Source organism: Artemia sp. Qi Xiang Cuo, chromosome 16, assembly GCF_049724085.1.
Source record: "Artemia sp. Qi Xiang Cuo chromosome 16, ASM4972408v1, whole genome shotgun sequence".
Classification (NCBI taxonomy): domain Eukaryota; kingdom Metazoa; phylum Arthropoda; class Branchiopoda; order Anostraca; family Artemiidae; genus Artemia; species Artemia sp. Qi Xiang Cuo.
The window spans coordinates 52,530,172-52,552,217 of NC_142809.1; the positions used below are offsets into that span (position 1 = coordinate 52,530,172).

The window sequence follows — 22,046 nt, forward strand, 5'->3', positions numbered from 1 at the left end:
TAATAGATAAAAGAAATCAGTGTATCAAGTTACTTAGCAGTTTTATTTTTCTCGTCTTATTATTGCTATTATCGCCTTATTTGTACTATACTTGTTACTATCATGCTCTCCCTCCTAAAAAAGAGAAGACAAACAATACCTAAGTCAGTTGTGCTGGTAGTGGCATCTATAGCGGGTGGAACCCAATTCTGTTTGGTGCTGCCACCAAAACGACTAAAATCGGGAAGAGGGAGTTCCGGTAGCTCTAAAGGGAGTTCATTTACTTCTCGTCTATATCGGTGCAAGGTTCGACGAGCTCGTTGTGTTGGCAGTTAATCTGTTTCATCACATTCATCCCTTAAAAGGAAATAAATAGTAAGGTGTCGAAATTGAGATAAAAGAAGAAGTCATAGAAAACTACTCAACACAAACTTATAAAGTTTCTGACTCTTGACCATAATAAGTCATAGAAAAAAAAAATAATACAGGCAAAATTAAGCAAAAAATCTGGGGGGGGGGGGATATACGAAAATTGCGAACTAATTCCCAATCGCTTGGCTAGAAAAAAAATGACTTCAGAAAAATAATCCAGAAATAATTAAATAAAAATCCGAGAGGGGATATATGAAAATTGCGAACTAATTCTCAATCGTTTGGCTAGAAGCCAAAATAAAACTTCATAAATAATCTGAACTATTTAAGTCAGCGTTTTTTAGGCTACGTGGAAATTAAAGAATCACCCTGTCTCCTCCACTATGAACTTTTTCGGTTTGTGTGACCAAACTACTTAGAATCGATTGGGCGGTCTTGCCATAGCCTGTAGAGCTTGGATAAAACATCCGAATAGATGACAGAAATTAGAAAGCCGACACCTAATAGTCTGAGAAAAACCATTTACCTTCTCCCCTTTTATTCCACAGATAGTAATATTCAGACTAGATGAAACTTATTTCATTAGAAAGTGTGAATTTTGTTTTTTAGATTAAACAGAGCAGAATTTTCTTCTTGATGTTCTGGAAACGGCAGTCCCTAAAAATGTTTTAGCATACCTGCTAGGACAATGATGCAAATCAGCTTAAAGGGAATATCATTTGAGCAATTTGATGGCTTTGGAAGTTCCCCGTGATCTACCCACTTTGAATTTGAAAACTTTGCCGGCAGGGACGTATTATTTAAATTTGAATTGAATAATATAATTAATGTTTCAATTAAGTGTAAATTAAATTTCAATTAACGTAAATTGAATGTTTCTTAACAATTAATGAAAATTACTGAAAGATTATGTTCTTTAACTTAAACTAACCTCTCGTTTGCTTTTCGAACTCTTGACATATTCCCTATGAAATTTTATAAGACTTTAAGGACATATCCTAATTTGGAAGCTTTGGGAGTTCCCAGTAGTGCTAAAAAAATTCGTTACCTTAATTAATTGAAGTAATGAATCAAATAATTAAATTAAAGGATTAATTAACTAATCAGCAAACAGATACCAAACCCAGTAGTGCTAAAATACCTTTAGAAGACAAAAATGTATAGAAAGGAAAAAATCTCAAGGTTTGTGACAAAACCCTGTATTTTAAAGCTTTGTTTCTTGGAATCTTTTTAAAGGCCATCTCCTCCCCCACACAGAAAAGAAAAAACAGGTTTTAATTGATTAATCAACCGGATTAGTTCAATTTATCAGCAATAATAGCACTAGTTATTAATTTGGGCATTAATAAGTAATTAATTGATTAATTAACTTAATTTATTAATGAGTAATTAATTATATACCCACAAGTAACATAATTTTTTATTACTAGTATCACTAATACGCAATTAATTTAATTCATTTTTAAGTGATCAATTAATGAAGTAATGAATCAAATAATTAAATTAAAGGATTAATTAACTAATCAGCAAAAATATTATTTTGTAACTAATAGTAGCATCAATTGTTACTTAATTAATTAAGGAATTAGTTCACTGATTAATCAGCAATAATAGCTTTTGTTAAAAAAGTAGCCTGAATAAGTAATTAATTTCATTCATTAATAATTAATTAATTGATTAATCAGCAATGATAGCATTTGTTTAAGTTACACCAAGCGCACCGAATTATCCAGACTGTGAGCCAAATGAAGATTAACAAACAGACACCGAACCACATCAAGTGATGATGATAATGATGAAAAAGGCACATTTGCCGAAGTATTGTTACTGTATAGTACTGTTACTGTATAGTACTATATTACTAATACTGGTTGTTGTATATTACTGTATTATCGGTGTGTTATTGTGTTACGGTGATATTGGTGTACAACACCATGCATTATTGTGTATATTACTGTTACTGTATATGAAGTAATTCTGAATTGAATTTTTTAGGTTATCTGAAAAAGTTGTTCCTTATTGAAAAACAAGAATATTTTGTTTACATACAACTGTCACTGAGTATATACATCGATATGTAGAGATCCAACTGACCATTTTCCTATCTGGTACCCGAAAGACCCCCCCCCCCTCTATGCTATGTACGTGCCTAGTGAAAATATCGTTTTTTGCACATTTGAAGATTGTCCATTTAAAAACGGTATTCTTCTTGAACAGGCTTTAGGGAGAAAACAGACTTTTGGAAGTCTGTTTTTGGAAACAGACTGTTTTTTCAGACTTCTGGAAAAACAGACTTTTGGCGGAGCTATATTTTCAACATTACTGTAAGGGCTTCAATAAATTGGGGCCCAACCTCTTCCCCTTCTCAAAAGCTCTTAAGTTATGCATTTAGCCAACCACATCTATTAATGGAGCATTAATAAGAATTTTTCTTGACCTATATTTGCATAGAGGCCAGATTTTGCACGGCTGGGGCCAGATTCAGGAGGTTTTTGAATAAAGGCCAGATACAGCAAAATTTTCGATAAAGGCCAGATTCAGCGAAATTTTCGATAAAGGCCAGATTCAGCGAAATTTTAAATAAAGGCTAGACTGAAAAAAAAGTATGGAGACAAAATTGCGCTGACAGATTTCGGCATTAGCCGGGAGTCAGGCTAAATTTTAGAATGCAATTCGTGTAATGGAAGAAAAGAATAGATAGACACAGGAACAGAGGGTCCCGCCGCAGACAGGGGGTAAGAGACAGAAGAATAACTCCTAAGGTTGAAAAAGGACCCCCCCCCCCTCTTCCAAAGAATTTTGAAAAACTGATATCTAAAATTTTGTAACTCCCTGGAAAAAAAAATTTCAATACCCCTCCTCTAAGAGTTTAACCTTTCCGAACCTATGTTCGGAATACAACCTACGTATGCTTTAGGGAATCTAGGTGACCAAGGTACCTTAATACGAGCATAAAAATATAAAATAAAAGGAGTTTAATATCAGAGGTCAGAAAGAAAGGGAGGGGGCAGTTGCCCCCTCCCCCTGCCCAGGCCTGCCCGTCTCCGGTAGCATAAACCACCACTGCCTGTTATGCATATCATAAGGGCAGAATTTTTATATTCATACTTATAAATTATTTCTAGAATATTAAAATCAGGCGACAGACAAAACACTGGTCAAATATCAAAGTTTCACAACTGTTCCTTAATCAAAAAGGAATATCTGTTAGTACATTTAAAGCCAGGTCCGTGGAGACGGTAAACTTAGGATGGTGACTCCAAATTCTGAACCCTCAATATTTTTTTACTCACGCGTCTCAACATAAACACTGTTATGAAGTTGTTTCCAAATTCTTTTAAGTTTTTTTTTGACTACCCTCTTCTTCTCGGAGTCTAACTGCCTCTCTGAATTAAAAGATAAAAAATTGTACATAAATAAACTTTACAAAAAATGTGCTGAGATACCGACTTTTCGTCTCCGGTAGCATAAACACTGTCGTTTTCGAAATCGAAACAACGTGTTTAAACTTCTCGGAGCTCACATACCACCCTGAAAAGATGGAAGGACAATTATAAGACAATCAACTATAAAAAATAGTGTATATTTCATTGTAAAAGTCCGCGGGCCATAGAAATACACAAAATACAACTACAAACAAAGGCCGAAGAACAAAATACCACTTAAAAAAAAATAAAATAAATAAAAACCAAGAAAAAAAATATAACGAGTAGAATTTTTAGATATGGAAATGATGAAGAATTAGAAAATACTTATTGAGAAACTCCGGTAGCATTTTTCGGAGACTTTTCGTCTCCGGTAGCATAAACACTGTCGTTTTCGAAATCGAAAACGTGTTTAAACTTCTTCGTGTTTAAACAACGTGTTTAAACTTCTCAGAGCTCACGTACCTCCCTGAAAAGATGGAAGGACAATTATAAGACAATCAACTATAAAAAATAGTGTATTGAAATACTGACTTATTGCCCCCCTTAACGTTAGCACTGCTATGCAGGTCGTTTTGATCAACTCAACCCTTTCGACTACCCTCTTTCCAGATGATTAACTACCTCTTTGAATTAACATAAAAATAACTATACAAAAATCAACTATGAAAAGTAATGTATTGAAACACTGACTTATTGTCCCCCTTAACATTAACACTCGTATGCAAGTCGGTTTTATCAGTTCAAGCCCTTTGAACTTCCCCCCTCTTCTTGGAGGTTTAACTGCCTCCCTGAATTAACACAGGAGCAATTAATAAAAATTAAATTGCAAAAATAATAATAAAAATAAATGATCAAGTATCGTCCCGTTTAACGTAAACACTGTTATACAAGTCGTTTTCAAAATCAATTGAATCCTTTTGACTACCCTCTTCTTCGGAGGTTTAACTGCCTCCCTGAATTGACACAGGAGCAATTAATAAAAATTAAATTACAAAAATAATAATGATAATAATATAATAATAATAATAACAAATAATCACCTATCGTCCCGTTTAACGTAAACACTGTTATGCAAGTCGTTTTCGAAATCAATTGAATCCTTTTGACTGCCCTCTTCTTCTCGGAGGTTTAACTGCCTCCCTGAATTGACACAGGAGCAACATTGTTCCCCTGACCGGGTTACCACATTCTCCTCAACTGGAGGCTTCTTCTCTGAGGGTACTGAAGCTGAAAACAATAAGGGTGTAGATAAATTAATAATGGTATAGAAAAAAAAAAATTCGGGCTCGTAATAACGTAAAGAAAATGAATATAAAAAAAAATTGTTGCGTTTTTCAAGGTTTTTCTGTACAACCCACCCCCGAGAAAATCCTTTTGTAAAGCCCCCTCCCCCTAAAAAATCCTGAATACGACCCTGATTCTTGATGAATTTAAAACGAAATTGAAAGAAATTGTATTTTTAAAACTATAATTTTTTTATCCCCCCCCTCTTTTGAAGATAATCGTGATTTTCTGTAAGTTTAATTAATTTATTGGTTTGGATTGGCCCAATATTATGGGCATGGTAAGTAGGTTATTACTCTGGCACTACTGGTAAGTATTGCATTATATTATAGTAGTACTATAATTTATAATTACTATTTTATTTGTACAATTTATTATTTTTTATTGCTTCTGGCTCTGTATAGTGAATTTTAAATACTCAATGGAAATTGTCACTTTGTTTAATTCCTTTACGATCAGCCGTTTTTAAGTTATTGGGTCAGACAAACTTACTTTTTTTATGTTTACATTAAATTTTTTTGAGAAATTCAATAAATAGATTTATTTCAATATTGTTATTATTAAAAAATAAAAAAGATATATACAATGTTTTAACAGTCTTTATGTCTATTTATGCATTTTTTTAATTTTTAATGAATGTATACAAAAGACAAACAAATATCTTTTATAAGTTACTTTAATCCACACAATTATAAAAAGTTAGAGAACTACTGGTCTAGACAGTATTGCCAGATACGAGTTTTTTCGTTTATCCGAAAATAAGAAAAAAAAATTGAATAGAAACAGATGTTCCGTTTAAGTTGAGTGGTGAGTTATCTTGAGCGTCGAGTTAAGATTTTTATAGATTGGTGGCTTTGTATAGCGAATTCAAGACATTTAATAGAATCCCAGAAAGATTTAATATGTTTAAATGCAAATATTTTTTCTAAATTTGATGAAGAATCATTTTCTAAAAATGTAACAATTTACGATATATACACAGTGCCACGTCTTGGATATATGGCACCCCAAACAATAATGAAATAATTATGATTTTAATTTTCATTGAGAGGGTCATTTAGCTATTATAACCTATTTTTAAGGGGGTTTGATACCTTAAGGATCCCCCTGTCTCATCCATTATAAACTTTTTATGGTTTTTTCGTTGTGTGTAGCCAGGGTTCACCTTATCCGAAAATAAGAAAAAAAAATTGCATAGAAACAGATGTCCCGTTTAAGTATTATGCCCGTGCCACATTATAGTCACACTTGTCGATAAAATCAAAATTATGCACGACTACAGCGCCAATTACGTTCGCCGTTCGAAATTTATCGAGTTGAACATTGTTCAAATTTCGAACATAAATTTCTTGACTGACCATCGAGAGTCAAGGTTTAAGGCATATTTTTAAAAATTAGAAAAGATTGAACCTTATAATAGCAGTTCTTCTATCTGAGAGAGGAATCTAATAGAATTTAGGAAGTCTTAGTATTAGTAGAGGATAGTTGGACATAAATTACTGTTGGGGCAATCTCATTAAACTAATTTCTGGCAATTTTAATTTTTTGCTTTTTAAATACAAGTGTGACCCTAAAATCAAAAAAATTGCCATGTCATTCATGAAATTTTGCTTTTCTTATCGATAGATGTGACTCTGATGTAGCACGGGCATGAGAGTTGTGGAGAGTTGAGTTTAAGATTATTATAGATTGGTGGCTTTGTATAGCGAATTCAAGAGATTTAATGGAAAACCAGAAAGATTTAATAAATAAATGCAAATGTTAAAAAAAAATTGATAAAGAATCATTTTCTAAAAATGTAACAATTTACGATATATACACAGTGCCACGTATGGCACCCCAAAAAAATAATGAAATAATTATGATTTTCATTTTCATTGAGAGGATCCATCAGCTATTATAACCTATTTTAAAAGTGATTTGATATCTTAAAGGATCACCCTATCTCGTCCATTACTTTTTATGGCCAAACTGTTTAGAATTGATTGAGCGGTCTTGCCATAACTTATAGAGCTTGGATAAGAGATCCGAATAAATGACAGAAAACTAAAGGCCAACCCTACTTTCCCAGAAATTTTAGAAAAAAAATTTAACTTCTCTAGTTTTGTGCCGGAGATAGAGATATTCCGTTTCAATTAAACTTACATCATTGAAACGTGTGAATTTTGTTTTTTCGATTAAACGGGGCAGAATTTCTTTTTCAAGTTCAGGAAAGGAGAGTCCCTAAAAACTTTCTAAAAACTCTAAAAATCTATCATTTCTAGAAAAACTCTCTAGAAAAATTTTCTAGAAAAAATCATTTCTAGAAAAACTCTAAAAATCAGCTCAAGGCAAATATCATCTATGCAATTTGGTAGCTTTAGGAATTTCTGATGGAGCTACCCGCTTTTATTGAAAACATTGGCGACACAATTTTTTCAAATTTCATAGTCAAGCCAAAGATTCTCAATAGAGCTCGATGGTGACAAGTCGCGTGGGAGAATTCACTAAAAGGCCCTTTATCTGAGATACGGCCAGCTGACGCAGAGACTATCAAAATGATCTTAAGTTATCGAATCTCCTTAAAGAAATTTTTTATAGGTTTGAGAACCACTGGTCTAGAGAAAGTTATCAGATAGGAGCTTTTTATTTTATGTAATCAGGGGTTTATGTTATTCAGGAATAAGAATGAAAAAATCGCAAAAAAAGGTGTCACTTTTAAGTATTCCATTTAAGCGTCAAGTTGAGTGGTCAAGTTAACTTAAGTTCTAAGTCATGATGCGTTAAAATGTTTTTATTGTTTTGTAGTTTTGTAGAGTAAATTTTAAGATATTTAACAGAAACCGTTCGTTTGCTTATTTCCCTATGTTTAACCGTTGGTGCTTGAATGGCTAAAAAAGATTGAATTTGTTTATATGTAAATGATTTTTTTCCTTCAAAAAATTCAATGAAAAGTTATTTGTTAAAAAATTGTTTTAGTAACGGCAATCCTCGACACATAGACGCAGTGTCACGTTTTGGGTATATGGCACCCCCTCCAACCACTTTGATTATCTAACGGCCGGACCAGGGTGGGTAGGGGGTTTGGCCCCCCCCCTCTCCCCCCGGAATGTTTGGCCGCCTCGTAAAAAACGATAAAAAAAGAATATAAACAAATATTTGATGGGTTTTATACCCCCCCCCCTCCCCCCGAAAAAAAATTTGGATGCGACCCTGGATTATATATAAATGTTTACTTTCAAAAAATTCGGTCAATTTTTTTATCAATTCCAATCTACATATCAACACCAATTTACATATACCTAAGGGAACGTCTTGCGTATTTAAGACACTAAATTTTCATAAATTAATTTTTATTTTCAAAAAAGGGTCTGTCGAACCTATTTTTAAAGGAACTGTTATGCATTAAATCCTAAAAACTTGTGGGAACCACCGGTCTAGACAGAATTGCCAGATAGGAACTTTTTATTGTATATAGACAGGGTTTACATTATCCAAAGATAGGAAAAAAAATCGCATAGAAACAGGTGTCACGTTTAAGTGCTGCAGACAAAATGGAAGCGATTTTTCAAATGACCACCTAAGTTAACTGGACATTTTTGAACGGTCGACTAAATTTATATTTTAAAATTTTAATTTCAGGCGCGTTTCTTTGACTTTTTACATGATAAACAGGGATGGGCCTAGGGAGTAAGGGATGTAAAATCAATAGATAGGCACAGTGTGAGGCATGGCGGAACTACCATTTTGAGCATTTCTTTAAAAGAGTCGACATAAATCAAAACAAACAAATATATATAAATAGACAAAAGCGAAATAGGTAAATACCCAAAAACAGTCATTCATGTAGCCCCAACATTTTTTCCCCTATTAAGGTCACAATTTTCCCCTAGTACTAAGTTTGCAATAGGGCGGAACGCACTACATAAGCGAACAAGTGGGACCCTCGGTTGCTTCAAAACGAAAGTAAAGCAATAACTAAAAGTTAATAATTTACATTTGTTTGTATTATTTCTATCTATTTTTTTCTAATGCACATATTAATCAACACATATTTTCTAATGCACATATTAAAAAGCACATATTTTCTAATGCACATATTAATAATTTTTTTTATTTTTGCATCAGTAGTATTATTTGTTCTAGCCCCAAGCGTATACCAATGCACAAGGAATTATGTTAAGCTTTTTATTATTATATTTTTATCATATTATTATTATTCTTATTGTTATTATTTTATTATTATATTTTTACTAGGCCCCTGTTAAACTTAAAATCAGAATAGCAAAATAATTACAGAATAAGCAGTCTTTGCGCAATTTTTAAGAAGATTTGTATGCTAGCTTTAATGTTAAATCAGAGTTGCTAATTCTAATTCTAATCAAGTTTCTAATTTCCAGTTCCAGGCCAACATGTTCCAAATCCCCATGGAGACTTAAGTCCCCCTGGCACGTGTCCTAAATACCAGAAAAAAGTACCCACCTTCAAGTTTTCTTTCACAATAATTCCTTTCAGCAAGTTGGTACCCATCATCCCGATTGATTTCCACATGCACGTAGTAGAAAGTTATGTTGGCGTTTGGTATAGGTGGCGCTTTCCATGTAATATAAATATCTGACGATGTATTGGCGACAACGCTGAGTGCTAAAGGCGGATTCGGCTCTGAAATAATGAGTCAACATAGAAAAATGGGTACTTGTTAATTAAACAGAACACACATTACTCTTATGTTAGATCTCAGAAAACCGGTTTCATAGCCACAAAGACAAGTGACGGGTGATAGAATGCGGTGGACTTGTATAATTTGTACATTATATTTGCACATTAGGGGGGATGGGGGTTAGGTTAGGGGCTCTGTTAAAATGCTTTACCCCCAAACCTATTGTGCAAATATATATCCCAAATTACATTATTACATAAACTAAAGGTTATATGAAGATTATAATTCATTAGAATTAACCTAACTTCACTTCTTCGGTGTGTTTCGTTTAATTAACAAGTACCGAAAAAATATATCCATTCTAGAAACGTTCACACCATTGGGAGAAGATTCACAACTCCAATAGAAGTTCTGAAAATCTGACAAGATAATGTAAGACATTCTAGGAACATCCATATATTTCGAGGTGGGGGGGGGGGGGGGTTATGCGTCATAGTATTACTATTACAACGTAAAACTAATAATAAGTGCAACACCACTTCAGGCCATTACAGCTACGCACACCCCTCCTCCATCCAAATCTCTTCAGTCTCATGCTTTTCTCCTCAAGTGCAATTTTTACTCACATTAAATCTTTTCTAATAATTTTTCTATCCCGTTTGACCAACACCCTACTTTTTGTTATCATAACTAAAAATTAATATCAATTGATAAGACTACTAGTCGAAAGTATTCTTGGGTAGTAAGTTAACAGCAAAGTTGAAGGCTAAAACTAATTCGTTGGCTAAAATAGAATAATAGGGAAAATATCTTTAAAAATATTATACTTCCTACAGCCGCCTATGCTATGTCATTTTCTAGAATCACACACTGTAATGCCTGGCTCAAGGACAAGCAAGATAGATAAGGTTTTATATACCAATACATTATTATTATTATATATTATAATACATATGTTAATTATTATAATATTATACATTATAACGTAACATTATTCCATATTATACAATATAAGAAAAAAAAAAAAAAAAAAAAAAAAAAAAAAAAAAAAAAAACGGCCGGTCGGGGCAACCCCCTCCCTGGATACGGCCCTGCTATTTTTATCTGCAAAATTCTCAGCCTTTTCATTCGTCAGTTTTTATGCGTCGGACAAAAATTTCGGGGGGGGGGGGGGGTTCAAACCCTCAAACTACCCCTCTAGATATGGCCTGGCTGTTACATGCACATTGTTAAAGCTGAAATATCAACTTTACCGGAATGCAAAAAATAGGCCTGATGGTTTTATTGAGGTGATGAATTAATGGCACAAATTTCCGATAAAAGAATTCTAAGCCAATATATTATAATGTAACATTATTACATATTATACACACAATATAAGCAAAAAAAAAAAAAAAAAAAAAAAAAAATAAAATAAAATAAAAAAAAAAAAGGGCCGGTCGGTGGTCCAAGCTTTTTGGTAGCGCAAAGTGTTATTCTTGCAACCCGATTACTGTCTGATACCTCTAGTACGTTCGGGCATCCCGGACTACTTATCGTCACGTTCCACAAGGCGTATATGACGTCAGGGGTTGGTAGGACTTTTACTTGAAACGGTCTTGGTTATTTATTGGATATGTTACACCTGTTAATCCTGATAAATGTAGGATAACTGAGGATAACTGACGTCAAGTATAAAAAAAAATTCAATCTTTTAAGATAAGATAAGGTCTATTCATCATGAAATACACATACAATATTACACTTTACTATTCCCCCAAAGGCTCATTGGCCTATAAAAAATGAAAAAAAAATTAATCGTAAAAAAAAAAAAAAAAAAATATATATGTGAAACATTACGCAGAGAACAAAAGAATAGTAATTGAAAAATGTGGCACAGTTTCAGGGGTATCTAACAAATCTACGTTTACAGAGGAGTAGGCGTAATTAATGTTGCGATTACTCGATTAGTGTTAGATTACGCCTAATTCGCCTATTTGCCTATAGCGTTTCATTTGATAAGATGTCAGATAAGTATTTGTTGTTTCCTTTTACAGAATACATCCGGGGGACTAAGGGATGCTCGAACGCACTATTCGTCCCTGACCTGAACTCGACCTGACAGGTCATCACTGGCGTTTACACTACTCCGTTTCGGGAAAAAAAATCATCTACTGATTCGCCTACCGCTAGAGAAAACGTTGGTAGTTACCTCCAGAGGCAGTTCTAAAATAAAGAATTTGACTTGTGGCGCCAGAGGATTGTGTGTCATTCAAATAATCTCGGGTGAAATATGACTCATCTGGAACCATTAGTGTGTTAAAATACATCCCGTAGAGTGTGAACGGCTTTAAATGAGATATTAATCCGTAATCCCAATCAGCGTCTATGTCTGAACCGGGCTTAATCTCACCAGTATTCCATCTATAAAAATAAGAGTTTTGTTAGTAATAATAACAATAATAAAAACAAACATTATAGAAATCCCATACGGGGTAGGAATTCAGGTAGTAAATATGAGACAAGAAGACAAGAAGAAAAGACGAAATGACGCTCCGTTTGGTAAATAAGGATTGATAGAGTGGATTAACTAAAAAAAATCAAATAATATACATGTATATATGGCAAGATACGGAGACGGGGAAGGTTGCTCACCCTCATATTTGTCTAAAGGACTCCCACTGAAAAACTTGTTAATATTAGCCCAAAAATGAAATATGTTGACGCCACTTTCATCACAAAATTAGAATAAAATAAAAAATTAAAAAACCAAGATCTCCCTCAATTCACACAAAACTAATAAATTCTTTTTTCATCAGTTCAAGATTGGAATAAAAATCAAATGATTCAGACATAGGTGAAGACTCACATACTGCAAGTCTTAAAAGCATATCAAGGCAGATATACTTCCTTAAATTTATTTTAAAAGGGGGAGGGGCATCAGACCAATTATGACAAACGCAGGAAATTAAGGGAAGAATCGTCAAATTATGAGACTTCGAAAGGAGGCGGACCCCTCCGCCTTCTTTTATCGAGGAACCAAATCACATGGTAGTGAATACACCATATTTGTTTGTGAAAAGCCACTCTCGGAGAGAAAAATAACTACTCGTCGCAGCCATGCTGTTGGTCAAAATTGCTAATCTCCACTAAGATGAAAAAAAAGTTTAATCTTTGTGGTCCAATACAGTTTAAAAAAATAGTAAATGTTTGTGCATAACATGAGACTATATTCAAGCAGTAAAAGGGGGTAGGGCTGTATCCAGGATTTTTGTTGGGGGTATTTTTATCGGGGGGAGGGTTTACAAAAAGAATTTAAAAAATAAATCAAAAATATGTGTTTACGCATTTTTAATACGTTTTTGTGCGTGGTACAAACATTTCGAGGGGGGTTGGGGGTCAGAGCCCCTAACGCCTCCCTTGAATACGGCCTTGAAAGAGGGATGAGGAGCTAGGAGAAAGTTTCAATAGAGGGACAAAAAAAATGCGTTGAGTTTGCTGTTCCTGTAGGGTGGAGTATCCTACTTCGTAACAGCTGGTGGACAAACCTCTGCGAATTCCGGCCTCCAAAGCCTCTTTGTACAGAAAACCAGACTGTTGTTAGTGTGAAACCAGTTGTATATGGGGGAGGGGGAGCATTATTTGAAAGTAATTATTACCATAACGGGTTTTCGGGTAATACCATAATGGGTTTTTGGAAAAGCCAGAGCATTATTTGAAAGTAATTAATACCATAATCGGTTTTAGGGTAATACCATAACGGGCTTTCGGAAAAGCCAGAGCATTATTTGAAAGTAATTATTACCATAACGGGTTTTCGGGTAATACCATAATGGGTTTTCGGAAAAGCCAGAGCATTATTTGAAAGTGATTAATACCATAATCGGTTTTCAGGTAATACCATAACGGGTTTTCGGAAAAGCCAGAGCATTATTTGAAAGTAATTATTACCATAGCGGGTTTTCGGGTAAAACCATAATGGGTTTTCGGAAAAGCCAGAGCATTATTTGAAAGTAATTAATACCATAACAGGTTTTCGGGTAATACCATAACGGGTTTTCGGAAATACCAGAGCATTATTTGAAAGTAATTATTACCATAACGGGTTTTCGGGTAATACCATAATGGGTTTTCGGAAAAGCCAGAGCATTATTTGAAAGTAATTAATACCATAATCGGTTTTCGGGTAATACCATAATGGGTTTTCGGAAAAGCCAGACCATTATTTGAAAGTAATTAATACCATAATCGGTTTTCGGGTAATACCATAACGGGTTTTCGGAAAAACCAGAGCATTATTTGAAAGTAATTATTACCATAACGGGTTTTCGGGTAATACCATAATGGGTTTTTGGAAAAGCCAGAGCATTATTTGAAAGTAATTAATACCATAATCGGTTTTAGGGTAATACCATAACGGGCTTTCGGAAAAGCCAGAGCAGGGTCAATCCACGCCAAATCATCCAATCGTGACTGCGCGTGAAATTCCAATTTTGCTGAAAAAATTCTCAGCTATTCTCTTCATTGATAGTACACACAGGATTTTTTTTTTTTTTTTTTGAAAGCTATTTTTTCGGGAAAAAATTTCCAAAGTTTCAAAATTCGCAAAAAACAAGTTTTTTTGAAAAAAAAAATCCAAAAAGTTGGTATTTTTTTTCCACTTATTTATACAATTATCTACATAGCCCGGCGAGATTGGATAGAAAAAATTGAGGCAATCCGATAACGACGGAAGAACTGACGGCCAACCGAAGTTTTTGAACCCTTGTGCAAAAAAGCAGAACTTCAAAAATCTGTAAATTCTTAACGGTAAGAGCTAGGATACCATTTTTTTTTATTCTTGTCCTCTTGTCACCAGGTACAAAGGGAAGTTTTGCATTTTGTCCTATCGCTTTTAGTTTCGGAGATATTTTCATAGAATTTTGACAAATTGTTAAAATTGTCACTTTTCATCCCCAAAAAAAGCTCTGTAGGCAACGCGATCCAGGAAAACTACTTATTAGGTCCTAAACTACCAAACATGACCTACCTGAAACCGTAAAAACCTCGATTGCAAAATTCGATCCTGATTTTTAAAAGAAGATTGAAGTTCGACCGTTTTTCAAGTTTCCTGTTATCATAAAAATGCATTATCATAAAAAAAGCTAGGAATATCAGAAAAGAGGGAGGAATATTGCCTCTTTTGACCTAAAAAAAGCCACCTAATGTTCTTAAGCCACATGTAGTTCAGGCTGTTCTGGAATTTTATGAATCTGACGTCAACAGCCGGCAGCTTCCAGGCAAGAAAGATTTCGTCTCCGTAAAAATCAATGGCAAAAGGGAACAAAAACAAAAGAAATTACTGCTGGCCAATATTTCTGAACTTTACGAGTTATTTAAGAAGGACAATGAGGACAAGCCGGATTTCAAAATCGGACGCAGCAAATTTGCTGAGCTTAAGCCACCCCGGTGTGTTACAGCTGGCTCAAGTGGGGTTCATTCGGTATGTGTTTTTCTATACCACCAAAATGCTAAGCTTAAATCATTAGGCGCTGATATAAGGATTTCGCTCGAGGATTTGATGTCCAAAGTTGTATGCTCTATCAGAAATGAAATGTGCATGATGCACACGTGCACTGTCTGTGTTTATAAACAAAACGACTTGGAGAGTTTTCTCTGGGAGGAACTAGCTGAATCTGATTCAGTGACCTATAAAGAGTGGGTACATGTGGACCGAACAGTTCTTAGACAAGTAGAAGAAACGATAAATGTGTTCATACCGAATTTCGTCGAGTCAATCCGGAACCTTACAGTACACCATTTCATTTCAGTACGTCAGCAAAATTACATAGACCAACTAAAGCAGAATCTCTGCTCCAATGAGGTCCTCCTGCTTTTAGACTTTGCAGAAAATTTTTCCTTTTTGGTCCAAGACGCAGTTCAGGGTTTTCACTGGGAAAGTTCTCAGGCAACATTACATCCGTTTGTGGTATATTGGCGTAGGGGTGATAGCCTGTTCAGCAACAGTTTGTGTTTTATCAGCGACCACATGGACCATAACACTGCTGCAGTTCACGCTTTTTTGAAAGTCGTATTGCTTCACGTTAAGGCTATGATTCCCTGCCTTTGCAAAATATATTATTTCAGCGACGGTGCAGGATCCCAGTACAAAAACAGAAAAAACTTTGCAAATTTGAGCTGCCATTTCAGTGACTTTGGGTTAGATGCTGAGTGGAATTTCTTTGCTTCGTGTCATGGAAAGAATGCGTGTGATGGGATTGGCGGTACTGTGAAAAGACTAGCAGCTCGCGCCAGCTTGCAAAGGCCATTTGACAATCAGATACTTACGGCACACGATCTTTATGAGTGGGCAGATAAGTCCCTACCCAACATTACAGTATTTTGCGTTTCGTCAAATAACGTTAATGAAAACTTTGAAAGTTGCCTCGAAGACCGCTTTGAGAAAGCTATTACTATTCCTGGAACTCAGTCATTTCACAGTTTTAGGCCCAAAGGCAAAAATAATATCAGTGCTTGCGTTTTATCGGATTTGGGTACTATCTTGCCAAGAGAAGAATTTATTGTGTTGCGGTTAGATTTCGAGAACATCCTTTTAACCGATCTGGACTCGGGAGACTACGTAGCCTGTGTGTATGGCTCTGATTGGTGGGTGGGGTGTGTTGTAAGCATTGATGAGGAGAGTGGCGAAGTTGAAGCTAAGTTTATGCACCCAAATGGACCATGCTCAAGTTTTCGTTGGCCTCGGCCTGACGACACGTGCATAGTACCAGCTGCTAACTTACTACAAAAGCTGCCTATTCCTGAGTCTCGTAGTCGCTCCGCAAGAAACTTTGTTTTAGAGCCAGATGTAGTAGCCGTTGTTACAGAAACATTCAAAACTTACAAGAAGAAAAGCAGAGAAAGCAACCATTAATTGTTTTATTTTCATTATTTCATTTTTTTCAAACTTTATTGATCTAAGTAGTTTTGAAGAAGCGTCTATTTGTTTCAAGAAACATAAAATCAGCCATTTCCGGACAAGTTCACATGAAGGGTAGGCTAAAAAACTTTAGTATACTATGCTACATACTAAGAATACCAGGTGCCTGAATTGATTAATTACATTCAAACTAGAAAAGTTTGAGATTGGTTACACGAGATACAGCATGAGTGGCCATATTAAAAGATATGTTCGCTAACCAAATAAAAATGTAATAATTGGCGATAGAAGAATCTGCATTTTTATGATAACAGGAAACTTGAAAAACGGTCGAACTTCAATCTCCTTTTAAAAATCAGGATCGAATTTTGCCATCGAGGTTTTTACGGTTTCAGGTAGGTCATGTTTGGTAGTTTAGGACCTAATAAGTAGTTTTCCTGGATCGCGTTGCCTACAGAGCTTTTTTTGGGGATGAAAAGTGACAATTTTCACAATTTGTCAAAATTCTATGAAAATATCTCCGAAAATAAAAGCGAGAGGACAAAATGCAAAACTTCCCTTTGTACCTGGTGACAAGAAGACAAGAATAAAAAAAAAATGGTATCCTAGCTCTTACCGTTAAGAATTTACAGATTTTTGAAGTTCTGCTTTTTTGCACAAGGGTACAAAAACTTTGGTTGGCCGTCAGTTCTTCCGTCGTTACCGGATTGCCTCAATTTTTTCTATCCAACCTCTTCTGGCTATGTAGATAATTGGATAAATAAGTGGAAAAAAAAATACCAACTTTTTGGATTTTTTTTTTCAAAAACCTCTTTTTTTGCTAATTTTTAAACTTTGTAAATTTTTTCCCGAAAAACTAGCCTTCAAAAAAAAAAAAAAAATCCTGTGTGCACTATCAATGAAGAGAACAGCTGAGAATTTTTTCAGCAAAATTGGAATTTCACGCGCAGTCACGATTGGATGATTTGGCGTGGATTGACCCAGCATTATTTGAAAGTAATTATTACCATAACGGGTTTTCGGGTAATACCATAATGGGTTTTCGGAAAAGCCAGAGCATTATTTGAAAGTGATTAATACCATAATCGGTTTTCAGGTAATACCATAACGGGTTTTCGGAAAAGCCAGAGCATTATTTGAAAGTAATTATTACCATATCGGGTTTTCGGGTAAAACCATAATGGGTTTTCGGAAAAGCCAGAGCATTATTTGAAAGTAATTAATGCCATAACAGGTTTTCGGGTAATACCATAAAGGGTTTTCGGAAATTCCAGAGCATTATTTGAAAGTAATTATTACCATAACGGGTTTTCGGGTAATACCATAATGGGTTTTCGGAAAAGCCAGAGCATTATTTGAAAGTAATTAATACCATAATAGGTTTTCGGGTAATACCATAATGGGTTTTCGGAAAAGCCAGACCATTATTTGAAAGTAATTAATACCATAATCGGTTTTCGGGTAATACCATAACGGGTTTTCGGAAAAACCAGAGCCTTATTTGAAAGTAATTATTACCATAACGGGTTTTCGGGTAATACCATAATGGGTTTTCGGAAAAGCCAGAGCACTATTTGAAAGTAATTAATGCCATACATGTAAAGGGATTTTCGTTTTTTGATGAATCTTTGATTCTCTAGAAAAAAATGTAAACAAATCATTTAAAACGTTTTCTTTGGAGCACCACCACTGCATTGCCTTGGCCATGTCCTGAGAATACCCGATGATAGCATCATCAAGCTAGGGCTTCTAGCTCCTCCCTTGCCAGATCGGCACAGACATCCTGGTGGTAAATTGTAGAATTGGAGGGCAACCATCCAAAACGGCCTCGACACCGTTGGTGGAGTTCGAAAATTGGACAGAAAGTGGGAGTGCTCCTGGCTTCTGTTTGCTGAAGAGCTGGCGCAAGATTGCGACAAATGGGAGTCAACCATAGGGAGTCTTCTAGATACCGGGTGAGGCGTCCGCTTCTGGTCCCGCAGCAAGCACAAGTAAAGTAAGTACAAGCCCCCCCCCCAATTCCTAACTTTTCCCGAATTTCTGGTTCTGTTTTTAATCTAGAGAGGGAGGTGGATGGTTCCACGGGCCTCAATTTGGGCCCTCCGATCATACAAAAAGAATATCCTTGGATGAATTATTTTACCAAAGTGTAATATGTCTACATTTCTTTTGAAATGTATCTGCTAAACCTCTGCTTTAAATGGACTTGACGCATACTTTTGGCCCTTGGAGTTGGACGGATCGTCGCGCCCCAGAGACATTTTTTTGCTAAAATTCCAGATTTACACAAGGTGTTTGTTTCTATACTTATGATAATTAATGGCATATAATAAATGGCATATGATGTCATTTAGCAGGGGATTTTACTACAGATCGAGTTAACAAAAGGACAAAGTTGTTAAATTTTAAACTTTTGAATTAAACTTTATTAAAGAAATTAAATTTCAATTCGAAAAGCCGCGGCTTTGTTTGTCATATGCAAACGGAGTTTACCAAGTGTCGTCAGTCTCGATGAGCAATCAATACGCAGCTTTATGCAGTCATGAAAGAACCATTTTCTTCATTTTATTCATTTCTGGGTACTTTTCATTCAAATTATCAATTATTTTTTTTTCGTTTCTACTATTAGCTCAAGAGAAAATCCGGCGTACGTTCCTGTTGACCCCCCCCCCCTAAATGAGGTCAACTACGTTTAAAAGGTATCACCGGACAATTTACTTACCCATCATTACCGCAGGCATCTCTTCCTCCAAATATAGACAGGTTCTGAGAAGGGGTTTCCCTGTAGTGGTACTCATACCCAAGCAGCTGGCGATGATCAGGGACACGGGCATATTTCCTAAAATTTTTAATCCGAAAATGAACCAAATATTCGCTTATTTGTTCAATATTAATATCCAATTCTTCATTGTGACCTAAAATGAAGATATAGTATCATTAATAGATAAATCTTCCTAATGAGCATTTAGAATGGTCTCTCAAGAGAGGTTATCCCTGAAAATTCGTCTTTTGTTTCTTTTAAAAGGAAGTTCCGACAGATGAAAAGTGGCATATCAGGCCCTAACTTTCTAGCGGCCTCACGCTTTGAATTTAGTCATAAAAGAACCAAACACTGGTGGTTGGAGAAATACGTAAGACCCTACACCTCTGCGAGCGATAGTTTTCCAAAAAATTTAGTCATAAAATAACCAAAAACTGGTTACTGTTGAAGTTTGTAATTAGGAACAATATTACCAAATGGCTTTTTTTTCTCTTTTAACTGGCTATCAAAAATTTACATTTCAAAGATAATAAATTTCAAACAATAAATGCAATACACTGCTTAATTTATATTATTACAAGGTATGGACGAATTAAAACCAGATATGGAACATACAAAACAAGAAACTATATATGATATTACCCAATTTTAACGATATTACCCACTGATATATGATATTACCCAATTTTAACGATATTACCCACTGATATATGATATTACCCAATTTTAACGAGTTTGAGGAATACCTTAAAGCTATTGACCAACGAATAATTCACATTTATATTTTCTGATAACATATCTTTTTGTGTTCTCATACTTTGTAAAGTTGAAATAAAACACCGTGTATTTATGTGGTCCTATTTTCTCGGTCTTTCCTTCAACATTTATTTTAGTCACAGAGAGCCAGAGAGATCACTTGCAAAGAATCTTGTGACTCAAAACTTTTTAATCCTTTGACTGGTTAAAATTTCACAGAACAATCCAATCAGGTTTCAGAGGTCGGGACATTTCAATTTTTTTGAATGGTGAGTCGGTTAGACTTCTCTTTATGTCGTACGTTCCAAAAAATGATTGGCTAACAAGTATGCGTCATGAAATTGGGACCAAAGAACACTGAAACAATTATAGGGAACAGGTGCCTCTTTTCGTCAGTGCCTTATTTATAGCCCTGCTCAAGGTCGTACACAGGGGGGTTTGAACCCTCCCCCTCCCCTGGATTATACCGACTCCACAGCTTAACGGAGTTACAAGTTGGCTGGGATCCTAATCGAGTTCAGGTTTTGAGAAATTTCTATAATTTGATTTCAACTGACGAATTCAAAATATACGCCAAATGTCGGTAAATCTAAAAAAAAAAAACGATGTCAAAAAATCAAAATTTTCAAGGAGTATAAATGTCCAGAAATAGCTATTATTATAGGTTCTGATTCGGAGCCGATATTTTGAATTTAGCAACTTCACGGTCTTGATGGAGCTGAGTTAGCTTGGACTCCAATGCAGCTCAAGTTTGAAAAAAAAATTCATCATTGATGTTTCTATAAGGCATATTCATTATTGAATCCGTAAATAAATCATGAAATTTTAAAAAGAAATTGAAAAAAAACGACAGCAAAAATTCGAGAAGTAGAAATATAAGAAAATAGCAAGAAACATTCACTTATTTGCTTTTAAAAATGGTTACCGGCTGAAATTGGCATGTTGTGTGAAGCTAAGCACAGTAGTTTAGCTTGTACCAGTAGTGCTAAAACATAAAAAAACATATAAACAGAAAAAAGCCAGTCTATGGCACTCATTTTAGCAAGTTAAAGGAGTCGGATCAGAATCAAAATGACAACTATTCTTGGAGTCAGATTTGGAGTCGATATTTACCGATAACACTCCGATTTCGGTATTTACCGATAATCAAGTTCAAATCTGACTTGGACCTCAATAGAGTTCAGGTTTGAGAAAAAGCATGACTTTTTTAAAAATAAATTTATTTTAAAATAAATATTTTTTTTAATAAATAAATATTTTAAAATAAAATTATAACAATTTTTACTCTTATTTTTTTTTCAATTCAGCACCCTCTATTATAAAATACTGCACAACTGTATATGGAGGCCTTTTCATTAAAAATTAAATTCCCCATTTTTTCCATTTTTTCCCGATTTTTTTCCCAATTTTGAAGATACTTATGGGTGTGCGAGTTTCCACTTAGACAATTCAGATTTCATTCTCACTGTCCTCGGTACTTTAGCACCTTTTTCACCATGAGATGCTTCAATACCCGTTGTATACCCAATATTTTCCTTTTATGGCAACTCGTCAGGGAATTTCCAACATTTTGCCCTCTAGTCTTCTTAAGTTTTGCCGTTAGCAACAGCGAAAAAAAAAAAAAAAAAAAAACATTCAAAAAATTTATGTATACCAGACAGGAAAAGTAAGGCCATAAAAAAACAATAAAAATACCTTGTATCTCATCTACAAATCTTACAAAAATGACATTAGTGTTGGAAATTTAACAGCACGCAAATTCTGCTATTTTATTTCAGCTATACATCTACTTAAAGAAACAGAAATATGACAATGAGATAAAATTTAATAGTAACTAAAAAAATGTTACAAATAAAACAGAAATGGTAAATTTTAATGGAAGTTTAAGTTTGCGAAGAGATATACAATTAGCCTATATACCGTCCTTTT

At 34.7% G+C, this 22,046-nt stretch overlaps 1 protein-coding gene across 1 annotated transcript in view; it reads right to left on the reverse strand.

Annotated features, from left to right (window-relative positions):
• LOC148943083 (insulin-like peptide receptor) overlaps positions 1-22,046 on the reverse strand; it is a 208,940-nt gene that overhangs the window by 36,504 nt on the left and 150,390 nt on the right. The window contains exons 11-15 of the mRNA XM_089102431.1: positions 19,323-19,515; positions 11,894-12,105; positions 9,525-9,704; positions 4,820-5,006; positions 140-312 (exon numbers count right to left, since the gene is read on the reverse strand). Coding sequence (XP_088958557.1) covers positions 140-312; positions 4,820-5,006; positions 9,525-9,704; positions 11,894-12,105; positions 19,323-19,515 — 945 coding nt within the window. The remainder of the gene's footprint in view (positions 1-139; positions 313-4,819; positions 5,007-9,524; positions 9,705-11,893; positions 12,106-19,322; positions 19,516-22,046) is intronic.